This window comes from Oncorhynchus mykiss, chromosome 6, assembly GCF_013265735.2.
Source record: "Oncorhynchus mykiss isolate Arlee chromosome 6, USDA_OmykA_1.1, whole genome shotgun sequence".
In the NCBI taxonomy this organism is placed as follows: domain Eukaryota; kingdom Metazoa; phylum Chordata; class Actinopteri; order Salmoniformes; family Salmonidae; genus Oncorhynchus; species Oncorhynchus mykiss.
Genome location: NC_048570.1, coordinates 63,579,294 through 63,606,219, shown reverse-complemented (window position 1 = coordinate 63,606,219; position 26,926 = coordinate 63,579,294). Strand labels below are relative to the sequence as shown.

General features: G+C 45.0%; 1 protein-coding gene across 1 annotated transcript in view; it reads right to left on the bottom strand.

Moving 5' to 3' along the window:
• The window catches only part of LOC110526321 (protein FAM189A1), a 146,728-nt gene that overhangs the window by 68,978 nt on the left and 50,824 nt on the right, over positions 1–26,926 (bottom strand). The window contains exon 2 of the mRNA XM_036980675.1: positions 22,393–22,449. Coding sequence (XP_036836570.1) covers positions 22,393–22,449 — 57 coding nt within the window. The remainder of the gene's footprint in view (positions 1–22,392; positions 22,450–26,926) is intronic.

Below are 26,926 nucleotides of genomic sequence, written 5' to 3'. Positions count from 1 at the left end.
CAGCACACTGCAGGCACCACACCACAAACACTAATTACAGCACACTGCAGACACCAAAACACTAACACTAATTACAGCACACTGCAGACACAAAACCACTAACACTAATTACAGCACACTGCAGGAACCACACACCACTAACACTAATTACAGCATACACTGCAGACACCACATCACTAATTACAGCACACTGCAGGAACCACACACCACTAACACTAATTGCAGCACACACTGCAGACACCACATCACTAACACTAATTACAGCACACTCTAGACACCACATACCAATAACACTAATTACAGCACACTGCAGGAACCACATCACTAACAATAATTACCTCAAACTCTAGACACCACATACCACTAACACTAATTACAGCACACTGCAGACACCACACACCAATAACACGAATTACAGCACACTGCTGGCACCATATAACTAACACTAATTACAGCACACAGCAGACACCACACACCAATAACAGGAATTACAGGACACTCCTGGCACCATATAACTAACACTAATTACAGCACACTGCAGACACCACACACCACTAACACAAATTACAGCACAATGCAGACAGCACACAACTAACACGAATTACAGCACACTGAAGACACCACACCACAAACACTAATTACAGCACACTGCAGGCACCACTAACATTTACACTAATTACAGCACACTGCAGGCACCACACCACAAACACTAATTACAGCACACTGCAGGCACCACTAACATTTACACTAATTACAGCACACTGCAGGCACCACACCACAAACACTAATTACAGCACACTGCAGGCACCACTAACATTTAGACTAATTATAGCACACTGCAGGCACCACACCACAAACACTAATTACAGCACACTGCAGACACCAAAACACTAACACTAATTACAGCACACTGCAGACACAAAACCACTAACACTAATTACAGCACACTGCAGGAACCACACACCACTAACACTAATTACAGCATACACAGCAGACACCACACACCAATAACAGGAATTACAGGACACTCCTGGCACCATATAACTAACACTAATTACAGCACACTGCAGACACCACACACCACTAACACAAATTACAGAACAATGCAGACAGCACACAACTAACACGAATTACAGCACACTGAAGACACCACACCACAAACACTAATTACAGCACACTGCAGGCACCACTAACATTTACACTAATTACAGCACACTGCAGGCACCACACCACAAACACTAATTACAGCACACTGCAGGCACCACTAACATTTACACTAATTACAGCACACTGCAGGCACCACACCACAAACACTAATTACAGCACACTGCAGGCACCACTAACATTTACACTAATTACAGCACACTGCAGGCACCACACCACAAACACTAATTACAGCACACTGCAGACACCAAAACACTAACACTAATTACAGCACACTGCAGACACAAAACCACTAACACTAATTACAGCACACTGCAGGAACCACACACCACTAACACTAATTACAGCATACACTGCAGACACCACATCACTAATTACAGCACACTGCAGGAACCACACACCACTAACACTAATTGCAGCACACACTGCAGACACCACATCACTAACACTAATTACAGCACACTCTAGACACCACATACCAATAACACTAATTACAGCACACTGCAGGAACCACATCACTAACAATAATTACCTCAAACTCTAGACACCACATACCACTAACACTAATTACAGCACACTGCAGACACCACACACCAATAACACGAATTACAGCACACTGCTGGCACCATATAACTAACACTAATTTCAGCACACAGCAGACACCACACACCAATAACAGGAATTACAGGACACTCCTGGCACCATATAACTAACACTAATTACAGCACACTGCAGACACCACACACCACTAACACAAATTACAGCACAATGCAGACAGCACACAACTAACACGAATTACAGCACACTGAAGACACCACATCACTAACACGAATTACAGCACACTGCAGACACCACACCTCTGACACGAATTACAGCACACTGCAGACACCACACCACTAACACTCATTACAGAACCCTGCAGACACAACATTAATAACACGAATTACAGCACACTGCAGACACCACACCACTAACACTAATTACAGTACACTACAGACACCTCACACAACTAACACTAATTACAGCACACTGCAGACACCACATCACTAACACTAAGTACAGCTAACTGCAGACACCACACCCCTAACACTAATTACAGCACACTGCAGACACCACACACCACTAACACTAATTACAGTACACTACAGACACCTCACACAACTAACACTAATTACAGCACACTGCAGACACCACACACCAATAACACAAATTACAGCACACTGCTGGCACCATATAAATAACACTAATTACAGCACACTGCAGACACCACACACCAATAACACGAATTACAGCACACTGCTGGCACCATATAACTAACACTAATTACAGCACACTGCAGACACCACACACCAATAACACGAATTACAGCACACTGCTGGCACCATATAACTAACACTAATTACAGCACACTGCAGACACCACACACCAATAACAGGAATTACAGCACACTGCTGGCACCATATAACTAACACTAATTACAGCACACTGCAGACACAACACACCACTAACACAAATTACAGCACAATGCAGACAGCACACAACTAACACTAATTACAGCACACTGCAGATATCACACCACTAACACAAATTACAGCACACTGCAGACACCACACCTCTGACACGAATTACAGCACACTGAAGACACCACATCACTAACACGAATTACAGCACACTGCAGACACCACACCTCTGACACGAATTACAGCACACTGCAGACACCACACCACTAACTCATTACAGAACCCTGCAGACACAACATTAATAACACGAATTACAGCACACTGCAGACACCACACCACTAACACTAATTACAGTACACTGCAGACACCACTAACACAAATTACAGCACACTGCAGACACCACACAACTAACACGAATTACAGCACACTGCAGACACCACACAACTAACACTAATTACAGCACACTGCAGACACCACACACCACAAACACTAATTACAGCACACTGCAGACACCACACATAACTAACACTAATCATAGCACACTGCAGACACCACACCACTAACACGAATTACAGAACACTGCAGACACCAAACCACTAAAACCAATTACAGCACACTGCAGACACCACACCACTAACAAGAATTACAGCACACTGCAGACACCACACCACTAACACGAATTACAGCATACTGCAGACACCACACACCACTAACACTAATTACAGCACACTGCAGACACCACACACCAATAACACGAATTACAGCACACTGCAGACACCACACACCACTAACACTAATTACAGTACACTACAGACACCTCACACAACTAACACTAATTACAGCACACTGCAGACACCACATCACTAACACTAAGTACAGCTAACTGCAGACACTACACTACTAACACTAATTACAGCACACTGCAGATACCACACCCCTAACATTAATTACAGCACACTGCAGGAACCACACACCACTAACACTAATTACAGTACACTGCAGACACCACACACCACTAACACTAATTACAGTACACTACAGACACCTCACACAACTAACACTAATTACAGCACACTGCAGACACCACATCACTAACACTAAGTACAGCTAACTGCAGACACCACACCCCTAACACTAATTACAGCACACTGCAGACACCACACACCACTAACACTAATTACAGCACACTGCAGACACCACACACCAATAACACAAATTACAGCACACTGCTGGCACCATATAAATAACACTAATTACAGCACACTGCAGACACCACACACCACTAACACAAATTACAGCACAATGCAGACAGCACACAACTAACACGAATTACAGCACACTGAAGACACCACATCACTAACACGAATTACAGCACACTGCAGACACCACACCTCTGACACGAATTACAGCACACTGCAGACACCACACCACTAACACTCATTACAGAACCCTGCAGACACAACATTAATAACACGAATTACAGCACACTGCAGACACCACACCACTAACACTAATTACAGTACACTACAGACACCTCACACAACTAACACTAATTACAGCACACTGCAGACACCACATCACTAACACTAAGTACAGCTAACTGCAGACACCACACCCCTAACACTAATTACAGCACACTGCAGACACCACACACCACTAACACTAATTACAGTACACTACAGACACCTCACACAACTAACACTAATTACAGCACACTGCAGACACCACACACCAATAACACAAATTACAGCACACTGCTGGCACCATATAAATAACACTAATTACAGCACACTGCAGACACCACACACCAATAACACGAATTACAGCACACTGCTGGCACCATATAACTAACACTAATTACAGCACACTGCAGACACCACACACCAATAACACGAATTACAGCACACTGCTGGCACCATATAACTAACACTAATTACAGCACACTGCAGACACCACACACCAATAACAGGAATTACAGCACACTGCTGGCACCATATAACTAACACTAATTACAGCACACTGCAGACACAACACACCACTAACACAAATTACAGCACAATGCAGACAGCACACAACTAACACTAATTACAGCACACTGCAGATATCACACCACTAACACAAATTACAGCACACTGCAGACACCACACCTCTGACACGAATTACAGCACACTGAAGACACCACATCACTAACACGAATTACAGCACACTGCAGACACCACACTTCTGACACGAATTACAGCACACTGCAGACACCACACCACTAACTCATTACAGAACCCTGCAGACACAACATTAATAACACGAATTACAGCACACTGCAGACACCACACCACTAACACTAATTACAGTACACTGCAGACACCACTAACACAAATTACAGCACACTGCAGACACCACACAACTAACACGAATTACAGCACACTGCAGACACCACACAACTAACACTAATTACAGCACACTGCAGACACCACACACCACAAACACTAATTACAGCACACTGCAGACACCACACATAACTAACACTAATCATAGCACACTGCAGACACCACACCACTAACACGAATTACAGAACACTGCAGACACCAAACCACTAAAACCAATTACAGCACACTGCAGACACCACACCACTAACAAGAATTACAGCACACTGCAGACACCACACCACTAACACGAATTACAGCATACTGCAGACACCACACACCACTAACACTAATTACAGCACACTGCAGACACCACACACCAATAACACGAATTACAGCACACTGCAGACACCACACACCACTAACACTAATTACAGTACACTACAGACACCTCACACAACTAACACTAATTACAGCACACTGCAGACACCACATCACTAACACTAAGTACAGCTAACTGCAGACACTACACTACTAACACTAATTACAGCACACTGCAGATACCACACCCCTAACATTAATTACAGCACACTGCAGGAACCACACACCACTAACACTAATTACAGTACACTGCAGACACCACACACCACTAACACTAATTACAGTACACTACAGACACCTCACACAACTAACACTAATTACAGCACACTGCAGACACCACATCACTAACACTAAGTACAGCTAACTGCAGACACCACACCCCTAACACTAATTACAGCACACTGCAGACACCACACACCACTAACACTAATTACAGCACACTGCAGACACCACACACCAATAACACAAATTACAGCACACTGCTGGCACCATATAAATAACACTAATTACAGCACACTGCAGACACCACACACCAATAACACGAATTACAGCACACTGCTGGCACCATATAACTAACACTAATTACAGCACACTGCAGACACCACACACCAATAACACGAATTACAGCACACTGCTGGCACCATATAACTAACACTAATTACAGCACACTGCAGACACCACACACCAATAACAGGAATTACAGCACACTGCTGGCACCATATAACTAACACTAATTACAGCACACTGCAGACACAACACACCACTAACACAAATTACAGCACAATGCAGACAGCACACAGCTAACACTAATTACAGCACACTGCAGATATCACACCACTAACACAAATTACAGCAAACTGCAGACACCACACCTCTGACACGAATTACAGCACACTGAAGACACCACATCACTAACACGAATTACAGCACACTGCAGACACCACACCTCTGACACGAATTACAGCACACTGCAGACACCACACCACTAACTCATTACAGAACCCTGCAGACACAACATTAATAACACGAATTACAGCACACTGCAGACACCACACCACTAACACTAATTACAGTACACTGCAGACACCACACCACTAACACAAATTACAGCACACTGCAGACACCACACAACTAACACGAATTACAGCACACTGCAGACACCACACAACTAACACTAATTACAGCACACTGCAGACACCACACACCACAAACACTAATTACAGCACACTGCAGACACCACACATAACTAACACTAATCATAGCACACTGCAGACACCACACCACTAACACGAATTACAGAACACTGCAGACACCAAACCACTAAAACCAATTACAGCACACTGCAGACACCACACACCAATAACACGAATTACAGCACACTGCTGGCACCATATAACTAACACTAATTACAGCACACTGCAGACACCACACACCAATAACAGGAATTACAGCACACTGCTGGCACCATATAACTAACACTAATTACAGCACACTGCAGACACAACACACCACTAACACAAATTACAGCACAATGCAGACAGCACACAACTAACACTAATTACAGCACACTGCAGATATCACACCACTAACACAAATTACAGCACACTGCAGACACCACACCTCTGACACGAATTACAGCACACTGAAGACACCACATCACTAACACGAATTACAGCACACTGCAGACACCACACCTCTGACACGAATTACAGCACACTGCAGACACCACACCACTAACTCATTACAGAACCCTGCAGACACAACATTAATAACACGAATTACAGCACACTGCAGACACCACACCACTAACACTAATTACAGTACACTGCAGACACCACACCACTAACACAAATTACAGCACACTGCAGACACCACACAACTAACACTAATTACAGCACACTGCAGACACCACACACCACAAACACTAATTACAGCACACTGCAGACACCACACATAACTAACACTAATCATAGCACACTGCAGACACCACACCACTAACACGAATTACAGAACACTGCAGACACCAAACCACTAAAACCAATTACAGCACACTGCAGACACCACACCACTAACAAGAATTACAGCACACTGCAGACACCACACCACTAACACGAATTACAGCATACTGCAGACACCACACACCACTAACACTAATTACAGCACACTGCAGACACCACACACCAATAACACGAATTACAGCACACTGCAGACACCACACACCACTAACACTAATTACAGTACACTACAGACACCTCACACAACTAACACTAATTACAGCACACTGCAGACACCACATCACTAACACTAAGTACAGCTAACTGCAGACACTACACTACTAACACTAATTACAGCACACTGCAGATACCACACCCCTAACATTAATTACAGCACACTGCAGGCACCACACACCACTAACACTAATTACAGTACACTGCAGACACCACACACCACTAACACTAATTACAGTACACTACAGACACCTCACACAACTAACACTAATTACAGCACACTGCAGACACCACATCACTAACACTAAGTACAGCTAACTGCAGACACCACACCCCTAACACTAATTACAGCACACTGCAGACACCACACACCACTAACACTAATTACAGTACACTACAGACACCTCACACAACTAACACTAATTACAGCACACTGCAGACACCACACACCAATAACACAAATTACAGCACACTGCTGGCACCATATAAATAACACTAATTACAGCACACTGCAGACACCACACACCAATAACACGAATTACAGCACACTGCTGGCACCATATAACTAACACTAATTACAGCACACTGCAGACACCACACACCAATAACACGAATTACAGCACACTGCTGGCAACATATAACTAACACTAATTACAGCACACTGCAGACACCACACACCAATAACAGGAATTACAGCACACTGCTGGCACCATATAACTAACACTAATTACAGCACACTGCAGACACAACACACCACTAACACAAATTACAGCACAATGCAGACAGCACACAACTAACACTAATTACAGCACACTGCAGATATCACACCACTAACACAAATTACAGCACACTGCAGACACCACACCTCTGACACGAATTACAGCACACTGAAGACACCACATCACTAACACGAATTACAGCACACTGCAGACACCACACCTCTGACACGAATTACAGCACACTGCAGACACCACACCACTAACTCATTACAGAACCCTGCAGACACAACATTAATAACACGAATTACAGCACACTGCAGACACCACACCACTAACACTAATTACAGTACACTGCAGACACCACACCACTAACACAAATTACAGCACACTGCAGACACCACACAACTAACACGAATTACAGCACACTGCAGACACCACACAACTAACACTAATTACAGCACACTGCAGACACCACACACCACAAACACTAATTACAGCACACTGCAGACACCACACATAACTAACACTAATCATAGCACACTGCAGACACCACACCACTAACACGAATTACAGAACACTGCAGACACCAAACCACTAAAACCAATTACAGCACACTGCAGACACCACACCACTAACAAGAATTACAGCACACTGCAGACACCACACCACTAACACGAATTACAGCATACTGCAGACACCACACACCACTAACACTAATTACAGCACACTGCAGACACCACACACCAATAACACGAATTACAGCACACTGCAGACACCACACAACTAACACTAATTACAGCACACTGCAGACACCACACACCACTAATTACAGCACACTGCAGACACCACACACCACGAACACTAATTACAGCACACTGCAGACACCACACATAACTAACACTAATCATAGCACACTGCAGACACCACACCACTAACACGAATTACAGAACACTGCAGACACCAAACCACTAACACCAATTACAGCACACTGCAGACACCACACCACTAACAAGAATTACGGCACACTGCAGACACCACACCACTAACACGAATTACAGCACACTGCAGACACCACACACCACTAACACTAATTACAGCACACTGCAGACACCACACACCAATAACACAAATTACAGCACACTGCAGACACCACACAACTAACACTAATTACAGCACACTGCAGACACCACACACCACTAATTACAGCACATTGCAGACACCACACACCAATAACACAAATGACAGCACACTGCAGACACCACACAACTAACACTAATTACAGCACACTGCAGACACCACACACCACTAATTACAGCACACTGCAGACACCACACATAACTAACACTAATTACAGCACACTGCAGACACCACACCACTAACACTAATTACAGCACACACCACACAACTAACACTAATTACAGCACACTGCAGACACCACACCACTAACACTAATTACAGCGCACTGCAGACAGTACTAACACTAATTACAGCACACTGCCGACACCATAGCACTAACACTAATTACAGCACACTGCAGATACCACACCACTAACATGAATTACAGCACACTGCAGACACCACACCTCTAACACGAATTACAGCACACTGCAGACACCACACTACTAACACTAATTACAGCACACTGCAGACACCACAACACTAACACTAATTACAGCACACTGCAGGCACCACACACCACTAACACTAATTACAGCACACTGCAGACAACACACATAACTAACACTAATTACAGCACACTGCAGACACCACACATAACTAACACTAATTACAGCACACTGCAGACACCACTAACACGAATTACAGCACACTGCAGACACCACACACCACTAACACTAATTACAGCACACTGCAGACACCACACACCACTAACACTAATTACAGCACACTGCAGACACCACACATAACTAACACTAATTACAGCACACTGCAGATACCACACCACTAACATGAATTACAGCACACTGCAGACACCACACCTCTAACACGAATTACAGCACACTGCAGACACCACACCACTAACACTAATTACAGCACACTGCAGACAACACACATAACTAACACTAATTACAGCACACTGCAGACACCACACATAACTAACACTAATTACAGCACACTGCAGACACCACACACCACTAACACGAATTACAGCACACTGCAGACACCACACACCACTAACACTAATTACAGCACACTGCAGACACCACACACCACTAACACTAATTACAGCACACTGCAGACACCACACATAACTAACACTAATTACAGCACACTGCAGACACCACACATAACTAACACTAATTACAGCACACTGCAGACACCACACATAACTAACACTAATTACAGCACACTGCAGACACAACACACCTCTAACACGAATTACAGCACACTGTAGACATCACACCACTAACACTAATTAGAGCGCACTGCAGACAGTACTAACACTAATTACAGCACACTGCAGACACCATACCACTAACACTAATTACAGCACACTGCAGATACCACACCACTAACATGAATTACAGCACACTGCAGACACCACACCTCCAACACGAATTACAGCACACTGCAGACACCACACTACTAACACTAATTACAACACACTGCAGACACCACAACACTAACACTAATTACAGCACACTGCAGATACCACACCACTAACATGAATTACAGCACACTGCAGACACCACACCTCTAACACGAATTACAGCACACTGCAGACACCACACTACTAACACTAATTACAGCACACTGCAGACACCACAACACTAACACTAATTACAGCACACTGCAGGCACCACACACCACTAACACTAATTACAGCACACTGCAGACACCACACATAACTAACACTAATTACAGCACACTGCAGACACCACACATAACTAACACTAATTACAGCACACTGCAGACACCACACACCACTAACACTAATTACAGCACACTGCAGACACCACACATAACTAACACTAATTACAGCACACTGCAGACACCACACATAACTAACACTAATTACAGCACACTGCAGACACCAAACATAACTAACACTAATTACAGCACACTGCAGACACCACACACCACTAACACGAATTACAGCACACTACAGACACCACACACCACTAACACTAATTACAGCACACTGCAGACACCAAACACCACTAACACTAATAACAGCACACTGCAGACACCACACACCACTAACACTAATTACAGCACACTGCAGACACCACACATAACTAACACTAATTACAGCACACTACAGACACCACACACCACTAAACCTAATTACAGCACACAGCTGGCACCATATAACTAACACTAATTACAGCACACAGCTGGCACCATATAACTAACACGAATTACAGCACACTGCAGACACCACACCACTAACACTAATTCCAGCACACTGCAGACACCACACAACTAACACTAATTACAGCACACTCTAGACATCACACCACTAACACTAATTAGAGCGCACTGCAGACAGTACTAACACTAATTACAGCACACTGCAGACACCATACCACTAACACTAATTACAGCACACAGCAGATACCACACCACTAACATGAATTACAGCACACTGCAGACACCACACCTCTAACACGAATTACAGCACACTGCAGACACCACACTACTAACACTAATTACAACACACTGCAGACACCACAACACTAACACTAATTACATCACACTGCAGGCACCACACACCACTAACACTAATTACAGCACACTGCAGATACCACACACCTAACATTAATTACAGCACACTGCAGGCACCACACACCACTAACACTAATTACAGCACACTGCAGATACCACACCCCTAACATTAATTACAGCACACTGCAGGCACCACACACCACTAACACTAATTACAGCACACTGCAGGCACCACACACCACGAATACTAATGACAGGACACTGTAGACACCACACACCACAAACACTAATTACAGTACACTGCAGACACCACACACCACTAACACTAATTACAGTACACTACAGACACCTCACACAACTAACACTAATTACAGCACACTGCAGACACCACATCACTAACACTAAGTACAGCTAACTGCAGACACCACACCCCTAACACTAATTACAGCACACTGCAGACACCACACACCACTAACACTAATTACAGTACACTACAGACACCTCACACAACTAACACTAATTACAGCACACTGCAGACACCACATCACTAACACTAAGTACAGCTAACTGCAGACACCACACCCCTAACACTAATTCCAGCACACTGCAGACACCACACCACTAATTACAGCACACTGCAGGCACCACACATCACTAACACAAATTACAGCACACTGCAGACACCACATTCATAACACGAATTACAGCACACTGCAGAAACCACAACACTAACACTAATGACAGCACACTGCAGACACCACACACCCCTAAAACCAATTACAACACACTGCAGACAGCACACACCACTAACACTAATTCCAGCACACTGCAGACACCACACCACTAATTACAGCACACTGCAGGCACCACACACCACTAACACTAATTACAGCACACTGCAGGCACCACATCACTAACACAAATTACAGCACACTGCAGACACCACATGCATAACACAAATTACAGCACACTGCAGAAACCACACCACTAACAATAATTACAGAACACTGCAGACACCACACCACTAACACTAATTACAGCACACTGCAGACAGCACACACCACTAACACAAATCACAGAACACTGAAGACACCACTAACACTAATTACAGCACACACCACTAACACTTGTTACAGCACACACCACTAACACAAATCACAGAACACTGAAGACACCACTAACGCGAATTACAGCACACAGCAGACACTACACCACTAACACTAATTACAGCACACTGCAGATACCACATCACTAACACTAGTTACAGCACACTGCAGACACCAATATCACTAACACTAATTACAGCACAGTGCAGACACCACACCACTAACACTAATTACAGCACACACCACTAACACAAATCACAGAACACTGAAGACACCACTAATACTAATTACAGCACACTGCAGACACCATACCACTAACACTAATTACAGCACACTGAAGACACCAATATCACTAACACTATATACAGCACACTGCAAACACCACATTACTAACACAAATTACAGCACACTGCAGACACAACACACCACTTACACAAATCAAGGAACACTGAAGACACCACTATAACACTAATTACAGCACACTGCAGACACCATACCACTAACACTAATTACAGCACACTGCAGACACCACACCACTAACACTAATTACAGCACACTGCAGGCACCACACACCACTAACACTAATTACAGCACACTGCAGACACGACACACCACTAACACTAATTACAGCACACTGCAGACACGACACACCACTAACACTAATTACAGCACACTGCAGACACGACACACCACTAACACTAATTACAGCACACTGCAGACACCAATATCACAAACACTAATTATAGCACACTGCAGACACGACACACCACTAACACTAATTACAGCAAACTGCAAGCACCACATCACTAACAACACACTGACTGACTGGCTCCACGCATGTCCTCAATGCACCACTACCACCAACATACGGCCCACTGACTGGATGGATCCTCACACGTCCACAAGCAAAGAGACACATCAGAAATTCAGGCAGCATTCTCAAGCCATGCTGCTATTATATATGAAACCAATGGTTGGCAGCACATTGCAGACTCAATGCATACATTTTACATCCCATTCTCAGGCTGCCCACCAGACTAGGAGCTACTGTAAATCCACAATGAGCAGAGGCTACGAACACAGGTTTGAATGTAGTCTAACATGACAGGCTATTAGATCTCCCTTTTAGGCATCTCAGAGACTCTGATAGCGATTTCTGTCATAAGCCATCTGGAAAGAGAAATTCATTACACAGCTGAGCAACTCTGAGAAAACATTGTATGGTGATTGTGTCTAACATGGCAAAAATGTCAAATTAGAGAATTATACACATGAGGTTCGTAACAGTGAGAGGGAGAGGTTCTCTTCTCTCTGTCCTGAGGAGAATGGTGATGATAGTGACTACTGAGTAGGAGTGACACATGGTTCATTGCATACTACAGTGGCTTGCGAAAGTATTCACCCCCCTTGGCATTTTTCCTATTTTGTTGCCTTACAATTAAAATTGATATTTGGAGGGTTTGTATAATTTGATTTACACAACATGTCTACCACTTTGAAGATGCTAAATATGTATTGTGAAATAAACAAGAAATAAGACAAAAAAACAGAAAACCTGAGTGTGCATAACTATTCACCCTCCCAAAGTCAATACTTTGTAGAGCCACCTTTTGCAGCAATTACAGCTGCAAATCTCTTGGGGTATGTCTCTATAAGCTTGGCACATCTAGCCCACTGGGATTTTTGCACATTCTTCAGAAAAACTGCTCCAGCTCCTTCAAGTTGGATGGGTTCCGCTGGTGTACAGCAATCTTTAAGTCATACCACAGATTCTCAATTGGATTGAGGTCTGGGCTTTGACTGGGCCATTCCAAGACATTTAAATGTTTCCCATTAAACCATTTGAGTGTTGCTTTAGCAGTATGCTTAGGGTCATTGTCCTGTTGGAAGGTGAACCTCCGTCCCAGTCTCAAATATCTGGAAGACTGAAACAGGTGTCCATCAAGAATTTCCCTGTATTTAGTGCCATCCATCATTCCTTCAATTCTGACCATTTTCCCAGTCTCTGCCGAGGAAAAACATCCCCACAGCATGATGCTGCCACCACCATGCTTCACTGTGGGGATGGTGTTCTCGAGGTGATGAGATGTGTTGGGTTTGCACAAGAAATAGCATTTTTCTTGATGGACAAAAAGCTCAATTTTAGTCTCATCTGACCAGAGTACCTTCTTCCATATGTTTTGGGAGTCTCCCACATGCCTTTTAGCGAACACCAAACGTGTTTGCATATTTTTTTCTTTAAGCAACGGCTTTTTTCTGGCCACTCTTCCATGAAGCCAAGCTCTGTGGAGTGTATGGCTTAAAGTGGTCCTATGGACAGATACTCCAATCTCCGCTGTGTAATTTTGCAGCTCCTTCAGGGTTATCTCTGGTCTCATTTTTGCCTCTATGATTAATGCCCTCCTTGCCTGGTCTGTGATTTTTGGTGGGCAGCCCTCTCTTGGCAGGTTTGTTGTGGTGCCATATTCTTTCCATTTTTTAATAATGGATTTAATGGTGCTCTGTGGGATGTTCAAAGTTTCTGTCTGATATTTTTTTGTAACCCAACCCTGATCAGTACTTCTCCACAACTTTGTCCCTATCCTGTTTGGAGAGCTCCTTGGTCTTCATGGTGCCGCTTGCTTGGTGGTGCCGCCTGCTTAGTGGTGTTGCAGACTCTGGGGCCTTTCAGAACAGGTGTATATATACTGAGATCATGTGACAGATCATGTGACACTTAGTTAAATAAAGTCCACCTGTGTGCAATCTAACTATGTGACTTCTGAATTGAATTGGTTGCACCAGATCTTATTTAGGGGCTTCATAGCAAAGGGGATGAATACATATGCACGCACCACTTTTCTGTTTTAAATTTTTTTGACTTTTTTTGAAACAAGTAATTTTTAAAATTTCACTTCACCACATTGGACTATTTTGTGTATGTCCGTTACATGAAATCCAAATAAAAATCAATTTAAATTACAGGTTGTAATGCAACAAAATAGGAATACTCTGCAAGGCACTGTTTAAGGACCTACAACATAGCTGTTTCTGAAGACAGTATAGTGTTTTTGATACAACCCTCCGGCATTACAAACAAAGAAAAACAACTACTTATGAGGAATTAAAACTCATTGTAAAGATGCCTGAGCACACACATATCTGTCATTTCTGTGCTGCTTGAAGCATTTCAGCCCATTTTGATTCCTGACACTGTGGGCGACTGTACTGACGACACAGTGGAAAAATGGTCCTTATTACAGAACTAAAAGCAATATATATGTCAACCAGTTCCTAGTTTAGTGTAGTCTGACAATTTCCAGGTCAGCGGTTGAGCTGAGAGTATCCTTTCTCAAAGCCATTGGAGTTGTGATCTGTTTTAACAGGCTTTCATCCCAGCTAGCACAAATCCAGGCCTTCTCACAGTAGAGGGTCACACAGACAACACCACCGCATGCTGTTACCCTGGGTACCAAAACCAGCAGTGGTGGAAAAAGTACCCAATTGTCATACTTGAGTAAAAGTAAATATTACTTAATAGAAATTGACTGAAGTAAAAGTGAAAGTCACTGTCACGACTTCCAACGAAGTCGTTTCCTCTCCTTGTTCGGGCGGTGTTCGGCGTCACCAGTCTTCTAGCCATCGTCGATCCACTTTTCATTTTCCATTTGTTTTGTCTTGTTTTCCTACACCCCTGGTTTCCATTTCCCTCATTAAGTTCTGTGTATTTATCCCTCTGTTCCCCCCATGTCCTTGTGTGGAATTGTTTGTTTGTAAGTGCTTGTGCACTACGTTACTGGTGCGCATCGGGTTTTGTACCCATGTAGGTTCTTTTTTTATTGCCGTTGGTTTTTAAATTAAACTGCTCCGGCTATTACCTATTTCTGCTCTCCTGCGTCTGACTTCACAGCCACCCATATGGAGTCAGCAGGAGCAAGTGCCCCTGGTATAGGGGTCGAGGAGCGCGTACTGGAGCAAGAGGCGATGATCCACCATCTCGGTGCCACCATGGACCGCTGGGAGAGACAGGGAGTTCCTCCAGCGCCTCCCCCGGCACAACAGGGGCCTCCACTACTCACTCCCCCTGCACCCGGTTCAAGTGGGATTCGCCTCACCCTCCCCGGGGAGTATGATGGGACGGCTGCCCGTTGCCAGGGTTTCCTGCTGCAGTTGGAGTTATACTTGGCAACCGTCCACCCGGCTCCTTCGTGCCGTGAGAGGGTGTCCGCCCTCGTCTCCTGTCTCTCGGGGAAAGCCCTAGTGTCGGCCAACGCCGTCCGGGTGGAAGGAGATGCGGTGCTGGACCACTTTGAGGATTTCCCCCGTCGTTTCCGGGTGAGAGCAGAGCGGCGGGTGAACTTCCAACAGTCCGTCTCCTTCCAAGGGTACCGCATTTCCACCTCAGGCGTGAAGATGGAAAGTGACCGCACCTCAGCGGTGCGTAATTGGCCGACTCCCACCACGGTAAAGGAGGTGCAGCGGTTTCTAGGGTTTGCCAATTACTACCGGAGGTTTATCTGGGGTTTTGGTCAGGTAGCGGCTCCCATTACCTCACTGCTGAAGGTGAGGCCGGTACGTTTGCAGTGGTCGGCTGAGGTGGACAGGGCCTTTGGTCACCTGAGGGCTCAGTTTACCTCGTGTGCTGCCCCATCCGGATCCTTCTTTGGCATTCATAGTGGAGGTGGACGCGTCCGAGGCTGGGATAGGAGCCGTGCTCTCTCAGCGCTCGGGTAACTGCCACCAAAACTCTGCCACTGTGCCTTCTTCTCGAGGAAGCTCAGCCCAGCAGAGCGAAACTATGATGTGGGGGACCGGGAGCTGTTGGCTGTCGTCAAGGCTTTGAAGGCGTGGCGACATTGACTTGAGGGGGCTAAACACCCCTTTCTCATCTGGACAGACCACCGCAATCTGGAGTACATCCGGGCGGCGAGGAGACTGAACCCTCGCCAGGCTAGGTGGGCCATGTTTTTCACCCATTTTGTTTACACCCTTCTTACAGACTAGGTTTCCAGAACGCCAAGGCAGACGCATTGTCCCGGCTGTATGACACAGAGGAGCGGCCCATGGATCCCACCCCCATACTCCCGGCCTCCTGCCTGGTGGCGCCGGTAGTGTGGGAGCTGGACACGGACATTGAGCAGGCGTTGCATGCAGAGCCCGCTCCCCTCCAGTGTCCCCTGGGCATCTGTATGTCCGTCAGCTGTCCGTGACCGGCTGATCTATTGGGCCCACACGTCACCCTCCTCTGGACATCCAGGCATCGGTCAAACGGTGCGCTGTCTTGTTGGAGTGGGAAGTACTGGTGGCCCACTTTGGCTAACGATGTGAGGGTTTATGTTTCCTCCTGCTCGGTGTGCGCCCAGTGTAAGGCTCCTAGGCACCTGTCCAGAGGTAAGCTACACCCCTTACCCGTTCCACAGCGGCCATGGTCACACCTGTCGATCGATTTCCTGACCGATCTCCCCCATCACAGGAAAACACCACGATCCTGGTCGTTGTGGATCGTTTCTCTAAGTCCTGCCGTCTCCTCTCTCTGCCTGGTCTCCCTACGGCCCTACAGACTGCGGAGGCCTTGTTTACACACGTCTTCCGGCACTACGGGGTGCCTGAGAACATAGTGTCTGATCGGGGTCCCCAGTTCACTTTGAGGGTCTGGAGGGCGTTCATGGAACGTCTGGGACTCTCGATCAGCCTTTCCTCGGGTTTACACCCCGAGAGTAACGGGCAGGTGGAAAGAGTAAACCAGGATGTGGGTAGGTTTCTGAGGTCTTATTGCCAGGACCGGCCGGGGGACTAGGCAGCGTTCTTGCCCTGGGCAGAGATGGCCCAGAACTCGCCTAACCTCTCCCCCTTCCAGTGCGTACTGGGGTATCAGCCAGTTCTGGCTCCTTGGCATCAGAGTCAGACCGAGGCTCCTGCGGTGGACGACTGGTTCCAGCGCACGGAGGAAACATGGGATGCCGCCCATGTTCACCTTCAGTGCGCCGTGCTGCGCCAGAAAGCCGGCGCAGACCGTCACCGCAGTGAGCCCCCAAAACCTGCCCCTCCGCCTGTCCTGCCGGAAGCTGGGTCGGCGTTTTGTGGGGCCATTTAAAGTCCTGAGGAGACTGAACGAGGTGAGTTACAGGTTACAACTCCCCCCGATTACCGTATTAACCCCTCGTTCCATGTGTCTCTCTTCAGGCCGGTGGTGGCTGGCCCGCTCCAGGAGTCTGAGGTGCGGGAGGTTCCTCCGCCCCCTCTGGACATCGAGGGGGCCCCAGCGTACTCCGTTCGATCCATACTGGATTCGAGACATCGTGCAAGGGACCTTCAGTACCTCGTGGGGTACGGTCCGGAGGAGATATGCTGCGTTCCTGTGGAGGACGTGTCGGACTCTTCAATGCTGCTGGAGTTCCACCATCTCCAGCATCACCCTGCACCTTGCCCTCCGGGTCGTCCCTGAGGCCGGTGTCGGTGCGCTTCTGGAGCCGCGCGTCAAGGGCGGGTACTGTCACGACTTCCACCAAAGTCGTTTCCTCTCGTTGTTCGGGAGGTGTTTGGCGGTCGGCGTCACTGGTCTTCTAGCCATCGTCGATCCACTTTTCTTTTTCCATTTGTTTGTCTTCTTTTCCTACACCCCTGGTTTCCATTTCCCTCATTAAGTGCTGTGTATTTATCCCTCTGTTCCCCCATGTCATTGTGTGGAATTGTTTGTTTGTAAGTGCTTGTGCACTATGTTACTGTTGCGCGTCGAGTTTTGTACCCATGTATGTTCTTTTTTTATTGACGTTGGTTTTTAAATTAAACTGCACCGATTATTACCTATTTCTGCTCTCCTGTGTGTGACTTCACTGCCACCAGTTCCACAACCCTTACAGTCACCTAGTAAAATCCTACTTGAGTAAAAGTAAAAAAGTGTTTGGTTTTAAATATACTTAAAACTTCTTATGGCTGGGGGCAGTATTGAGTCGCTTGGATAAATAAGGTGCCAAGAGTAAACTGCCTGCTACTCATGCCCAGTTGCTAATATATGCATATTATTTAGATTTGCATAGAAAACACTCTAAAGTTTCTAAAACTGTTTGAATGATGTCTGTGAGTATAACATAACTCATATGGCAGGCAAAAACCTGAGAAAAAATCCAACCAGGAAGTGGGAAATCTGAGGTTTGTAGTTTTTCAACTCATTCCCTATGGAACATACAGTGGGATATTGGTCATATTGCACTTCCTAAGGCTTCCACTAGATGTCAAGTCTTTAGAACCTTGTTTGATGCTTCTACTGTGCAGTGGAGGCGAATGAAAGGGGATTGAGTCAGAGGTCTGGCAGAGTGCCACGAGCTCAGTCTCGCGCGCTCACGTGAGAGTTAGCTCTGTTCCATTGCAATTCTAAAGATAAAGGAATTCTCCAATTGGAACATTATTGAAGCTTTATGTTAAAAACATCCTAAAGATTGATTCTATACTTCGTTTGACATGTTTCTACGAACTGTAATATGACTTTTCGTCTGAACTTTCACATGGACTTGCCCACATGTCGTGAGTTTGGATTGTGTACTGAACGCGCAAACAAAAAGGAGGTATTTCGACATAAATTATGAACTTTATCGAACAAATCAAACATTTATTGTGGAACTGGGATTCCTGGGAGTGCATTCTGATGAAGATCATCAAAGGTAAGTAAATATTTATAATGCTATTTCTGACTTCTGTTGACTACACAACAACTTCTGTTGACTACACTTCTGTTGACTACACTGAGCGCTGTACTCAGATTATTGCATGGTGTGCTTTTTCTGTAAAGCTTTTTTGAAATCTGATACAGCGGTTGCATTAAGGAGACGTTTATCTAAAGTTCCATGTATAACACTTGTATTTTCATCAACATTTATGATGAGTATTTCTGTAAATTGATGTGGCTCTCTGCAAAATCACCGGATGTTTTTGGAACTACTGAACATAACGTGCCAATGTATACTGAGATTTTTGTATATAAATATGAACTTTATCGAACAAAACATACATGTATTGTGTAACATGAAGTCCTATGAGTGTCATCTGATGAAGATCATCAAAGGTTAGTGATTAATTTCTCTATTTCTGCTTTTTGTGACTCCTCTCTTTGGCTGGGAAAATGGCTGTGTTTTTCTGTGACTCGGCACTCACCTAACATAATCGTTTGTGGTGCTTTCGCCGTAAAGCCTATTTGAAATCGGACACTGTGGTGGGATTAACAAGAAGTGTATCTTTAAAATGGTGTAAAATACTTGTATGTTTGAGGAATTTTAATTATGAGATTTCTGTTTGTTTGAATTTGGCGCCCTGCACTTTCACTGGCTGTTGTCATATCGATCCCGTTAGCGGGATCTCAGCCCAAAGAGGTTATTAAGTAGCAAAAGTAAATGTAATTGCTAAAATATACTTAAGTATGAAAAGTAAAAGTATAAATCATTTCAAATTCCTTATATTAAGAAAACCAGACGGCACGATTTTCTTGTTTTTTACATTTATGGATAGCCAGGGGCACATTCCAACACTCAGACATAATTTACAAACAAAGCATTTGTGTTTAGTGTGTCCACCAGATCAGATGCAGTAGGGATGACCAGGGATTTTCTCTTTAAGTGAGTAAATTAGACAAATTTCCTGTCCTGCTAAGCATTCAAAATGTAAAGACTACTTTTGGGTGTCATGTATTATATTCTTTAGGAATGTAGTGGAGTAAAAGTAAAAGTTAACAAAAATATAAATAGTAAAGTAAAGTACAGATACCCCAAAAAACTATTTAAGTAGTACTTCAAAGTAAATTTACTTAAGTACTTTACTGTAAGGTCCTGGGTGTCGTGAGGGTGAAATCAGGCGCAGGAAAGCAGAGAGTTCAATAAAGTGTTACTTTAATGCACACACGGTGAATCACGGCCACCCCACTTTCGGGTGCTCAAACCAAATGCCCCAGACACAGGGAACGAAAACAGTCTAGCACTAAATACACGAACACGTAATCTATAGCAAACACCAGGGTTACAACCATCAATCCCGCACAAAGAAACAGGCGGGCCGGCAGACTAATAAAGCCTCACTAATTACAACCAACTCAAAACAGGTGTACTCAATAAACACATAAGAATCAGTGGCAGCTAGTAGGTCGGCGACAACGACCGCCGAGCGCCACCCGAACGGGAAGGGGAGCCACCTTCGGTCGGAGTCGTGACATTTACACCACTGAAAACTAGTTGCCCTGGAGAGGGCTTGGCAAATATGTGGGCAAATATCCCCTCCGAGAAGGTTAGGTCAGATCAGGAAGTTAGAGTTAGACTATCACTCACCACCAAAGAGAGAGGCCTCTTCCATGACACCACTCCTATCAGTCCAGACAGCAGCACCTGAAAGAGAACAACACTATAGGTCAGTGGAAGGGAAGAAAACGCAGTACAACAGTTAGGATAACCAACATGGTCATGAACAGTCCCCGCATGTGAAAGAAAGGGGAAAGACAGACATGGGTACTAGGTTTTTCCGTATGGTTCACTATGGTGTGATCTTGGATTGTGATGATATCTCCTTGGTGTGAGTTGACACATCACAGTATCACAGTAAAAAAAATGAACTTCATATCTGGTGTTCTATTTGCCTCCAGCATTCTGTTTCTCTACATTCTCTCTCCTTCACCCTCCTTCACCCACCATTAACCAACAACACTCCCCCACCCACCTAGCTTCTCTCACTCACCCCCTCTCCATCACCTCTCTTTTACACACTAGCCTCTCTCTGAATCCCCGAGTTCAGCTGGAAAGACATCAGACCTACAGGCAGCCTTTCATGAACAAGGGCAAACCAATCCCCTCTATTGTTATAGCCATCTTGACTTGTTTATGTCTTTGGCTGATACTCAAAAATAAAAAAAAATACTGAAAACACACTGAAGCAGACGGTGAGTGACGATACGCACTGGAGAGCGCCCACTCCAACACTGTCCCCCCATTTTACACAAACACAGATTGCAAATGCTAATGTTTGTTTATGTTGCTAACCTTTTCAGGCATATTCCTGTTGTTAAAACCCTTCTAACATGCATTGCGGTTGTTACATAAAAATCACATATGAGTAAAACATTTGATTGTTTATTATTAGTTTAAAGTTACTTTGTATCGCTGACCTGAACTGCTTTGGGGAGCGTCACATCTGCATATTCAATCATTTCAATTTTCTCAGTTGAGGGGTATTTTCCTAATATCATTATTCTTTGAATGCGTATGTCCTAATATTTGTGACATGCATTATGTAATGGCCATTGTCCATATTCCTTAGTTCCAGCTCACCTTCTGCACCTGCACATAAATACCACCATTTTGCACCTGATTCCGTCAGACTACTGGGGCTGTGCGCCCGTTGACAAAACTGCCTGGGATCTAGCCTACTGTTTTACAGAGCTCCAATGGATGTAAAGTAAGAATATTTGGGAGATGTTAAATTCACAGTGTTATTCACATTTGACCCATTTTAGATGAGGGCTGAAGATCAGTGAGACTAGCAGATCATTACTGCTTTAGCTCAGGAGGATTATTTATCTTGTCCAATCAAAATGTGCTGAGTGACTCCCTGACTGCAGATTAGCAATGACAAAAAGGGAGAACACCCGAAAAGAACATAGAGTTGTATATACAGTGTGCAGGAGCCAATACCTATTGTCTGCCCAAATGTACACATCTTATCACTGTAACATGCCTACTGTCTACATAATTAAGCATGTTAATGCCTACACAGTAAGATTTTTTTGTTTTGAACAGTGACCAAATCGAGGGAAGATGATTTTACATACTCAGTCATTTTAATTCTGAAATGATAATTTGATGGAATCATTAAACATATTCTGCAAGTGACATGAATATGTTTCGGAAGCTTGGAGAGAGATGATCATTTCAAAGGCAGATTTCTACCGAGATGTGAACACTTCAATATCTATTTGCTCTCATGAATTATAGATCACGCATTCTGTTGCAACAGAGGAAGAGAAAGAGAGAGAGAGCGAAAGAGAGAGAGCGCGAGAGAGCATGAGAGAGAGAGAGCAAGGGGGAGGGAGGGAGATAAAGGCTGTATTCCTGCAAATGCAGTCTGGTAGTAAATCTGTTCAGCAGTAAAAGCAGCCCAGGTCTGTGCCAGACAGCAGACACACAGAGATCAGCTCCTCTCCTCTGCTCCTGTCTTTAGCACAGACACCTCTGGTCCAGAGCAACACCGTAACCGCCTCACACACCTGATCTCCAAACAGCCCCCGTCAACCTCTGATACCACATAAAGAACCCAGGAGCACATGAATGGATGGCTATTACCGCGGCAACACAGTTAAGTTTCACTTTTCTTTCCATAGAGCTTAGTTGTCATGGCACCCAGGGGACTCCTCCCTCTTATCTCCCCATTTAATTCTTACATCTCAGATGGTGGAGGAGAGGAAGGACAGGCAGGCTGCGTTAAGCCCTGCACCAACCCTCTTCCAGGGGACGAAGGGAACATTCATTAGCTAACACTCTTAACTGGTGAGATATCAGTGGTAGAGTAGAGAATCCACTCAGCCTTGTCTCTACTCTGAAAGCTAGTCATAAGGGGAAACTTCAGGAAGTTGGGTGTCTGAGAGTGAAACAACTCTGGTCCCCTGGAGAAGGGGGGGGGGGGAGGAGTCAGGCAGGCTTTAGGGGCTAGTGGAACTGCTAAACTCTGGACTGAGGCTGGCTGGAGCAGAGGCTGTAGCTATGGTTGTGGCTGTCTGAGAGGTGATATGGAGAGGGCTGCCGGTGATAGCTTTGTGTCAATCACGCTTGATTCCTCTCTCCGCTGCACTGGGAAAAGGATTAAGACACTTTACCACGGTAGTCACTGAGGCCTGGCCACCTATTCAGCTCAACTCACCAGTTTGGTAAAGCTCCTTTTCTTTCACTTCTGCCCTGCTGCAGTTTATACACACTGTGGACTTTGAGTTCAAAAGGGGACACACAAATTAGCTAATCAATCAATCTCATTCTCAACTGACTGTTATTAATATAAAAACAACGTATACTCTAAAAGGAGCAAATTATCCATGAAATACCCAAATCTGCTCTCATTAGCTATACAAAATCAGGGCCATCGATTCCTGCATCCTACCATTAAAGGCTTCTGTATTGAGATGGCTTCCAATCAGACTCCAATCAGACTCCTGTTGTTTAGTGTTGTCTATCATCAGGAGAGAATAGCCTCTCTCTTTTCTCTCTCCCACATCTGGATTCACTACATGGTCCCTACAGTGTATAGCTTACCATCCAGAGATATACAACAACCCCCTTACCCACACAAAACGAAGCACAGCATTTACACATAGCTACCAACAGACACACTGGCCACACTCATGACCATCAACTGAGCCAACAACTCTGGCGTGTATAACACAGACATATGCACACCAAAAAAAATGGCTACTGAAATGGAATGAAAGATTTCCAAGCAACTCATCACAGGTTGTGCCACACAGAGACATGAAAGAATGTACTACACTCTGACAGCCACACACACACACACACACACACACACACACACACACACACACCACACAGCATAACAACCCTGACATCCTGAACAGTACACATTGTGATCAATCATAAGCCTTCCACAACACAAGTATCTGATATCGCAACAATGTATTTTTTGCAGTCCACCAACTGAACAGAAAAGTAAAACAATGCTTTTTGGAAGACAAAACCCAATAAGCCCTCCTAGATCCCTTGTTCGGAATGTCATTGACCCCAAAGCCCCCTCTCCTGTCTGTCTGCCCCCCAGGCCACATTCCAGTCTGGAGCGTTTATGCACGCTGCAGCCTGTACACACTCTTACACACCTACACACCCATACACACTCCTACACAGCATTCTCACATAGGTGTTCCTTTTGTCCAGGTGGGAAAGGGCAGTGTGGAGTGAGATTGAGATTGCGTCATCTGTGGATCTGTTGGGGCGGTATGCAAATTGGAGTGGGTCTAGGGTATCCGGGAGGACGCTGTTGATGTGAGCCATGACCAGCCTTTCAAAGCACTTCATGGCTACCAAAGTGAGTGCTACGGGTCAGTAATCATTTAGGCAGGTTACCTTAGCTTCCTTGGGCACAGGGACTATGGTGATCTACTTGAAACACGTAGGTATTACAGACTCGGTCAGGGAGAGGTTGAAAATGTCAGTGAAGACACTTGCCAGTTGGTCCGCATATGCTTTGAATACACGTCCTGGTAATCTATCTGGCCCCGCGGCTTTGTGAATGTTGATCCGTTTAAAGGTCTTGCTCACATCGGCTACCGAGAGTGTTATCACACAGTCATCCAGAACAACTGGTGCTCTGGTGCATGCTTCAGTGTTGCTTGCCTCGAAGCGAGCATAAAAGGCATTTAGCTCATCTGGTAGGCTCGCGTCACTGGGTTCGCGTCTGGGTTTCCCTTTGTAGTCCTTAATAGTTTTCAAGCCCTGCCATATCCGACGAGTGTCAGAGCTGGTGTAGTAGGATTCAATCTTAATCCTGTATTGATGCTTTCCTTGTTTGATGGTTCGTCTGAGGGCATAGTGGGATTTCCTATAAGCATCCGGATTAGTGTCCCGCTCCTTGAAAGCGGCAGCTCTAGCCTTTAGCTCGATACGGATGTTGCCTGTAATCCATGGCTTCTGGTTGGGATATGTACGAACGGTCACTGTGGGGATGACGTCATCGATGCACTTATTGATGAAGCCAATGACTGAGGTGGTATACTCCTCAATGCCATTGGATGAATCCCCGAACATATTCCAGTCTGTGCTAGCAAAACAGTCCTGTAGCGTAGCATCCATATCATCTGACCACTTCCGTATT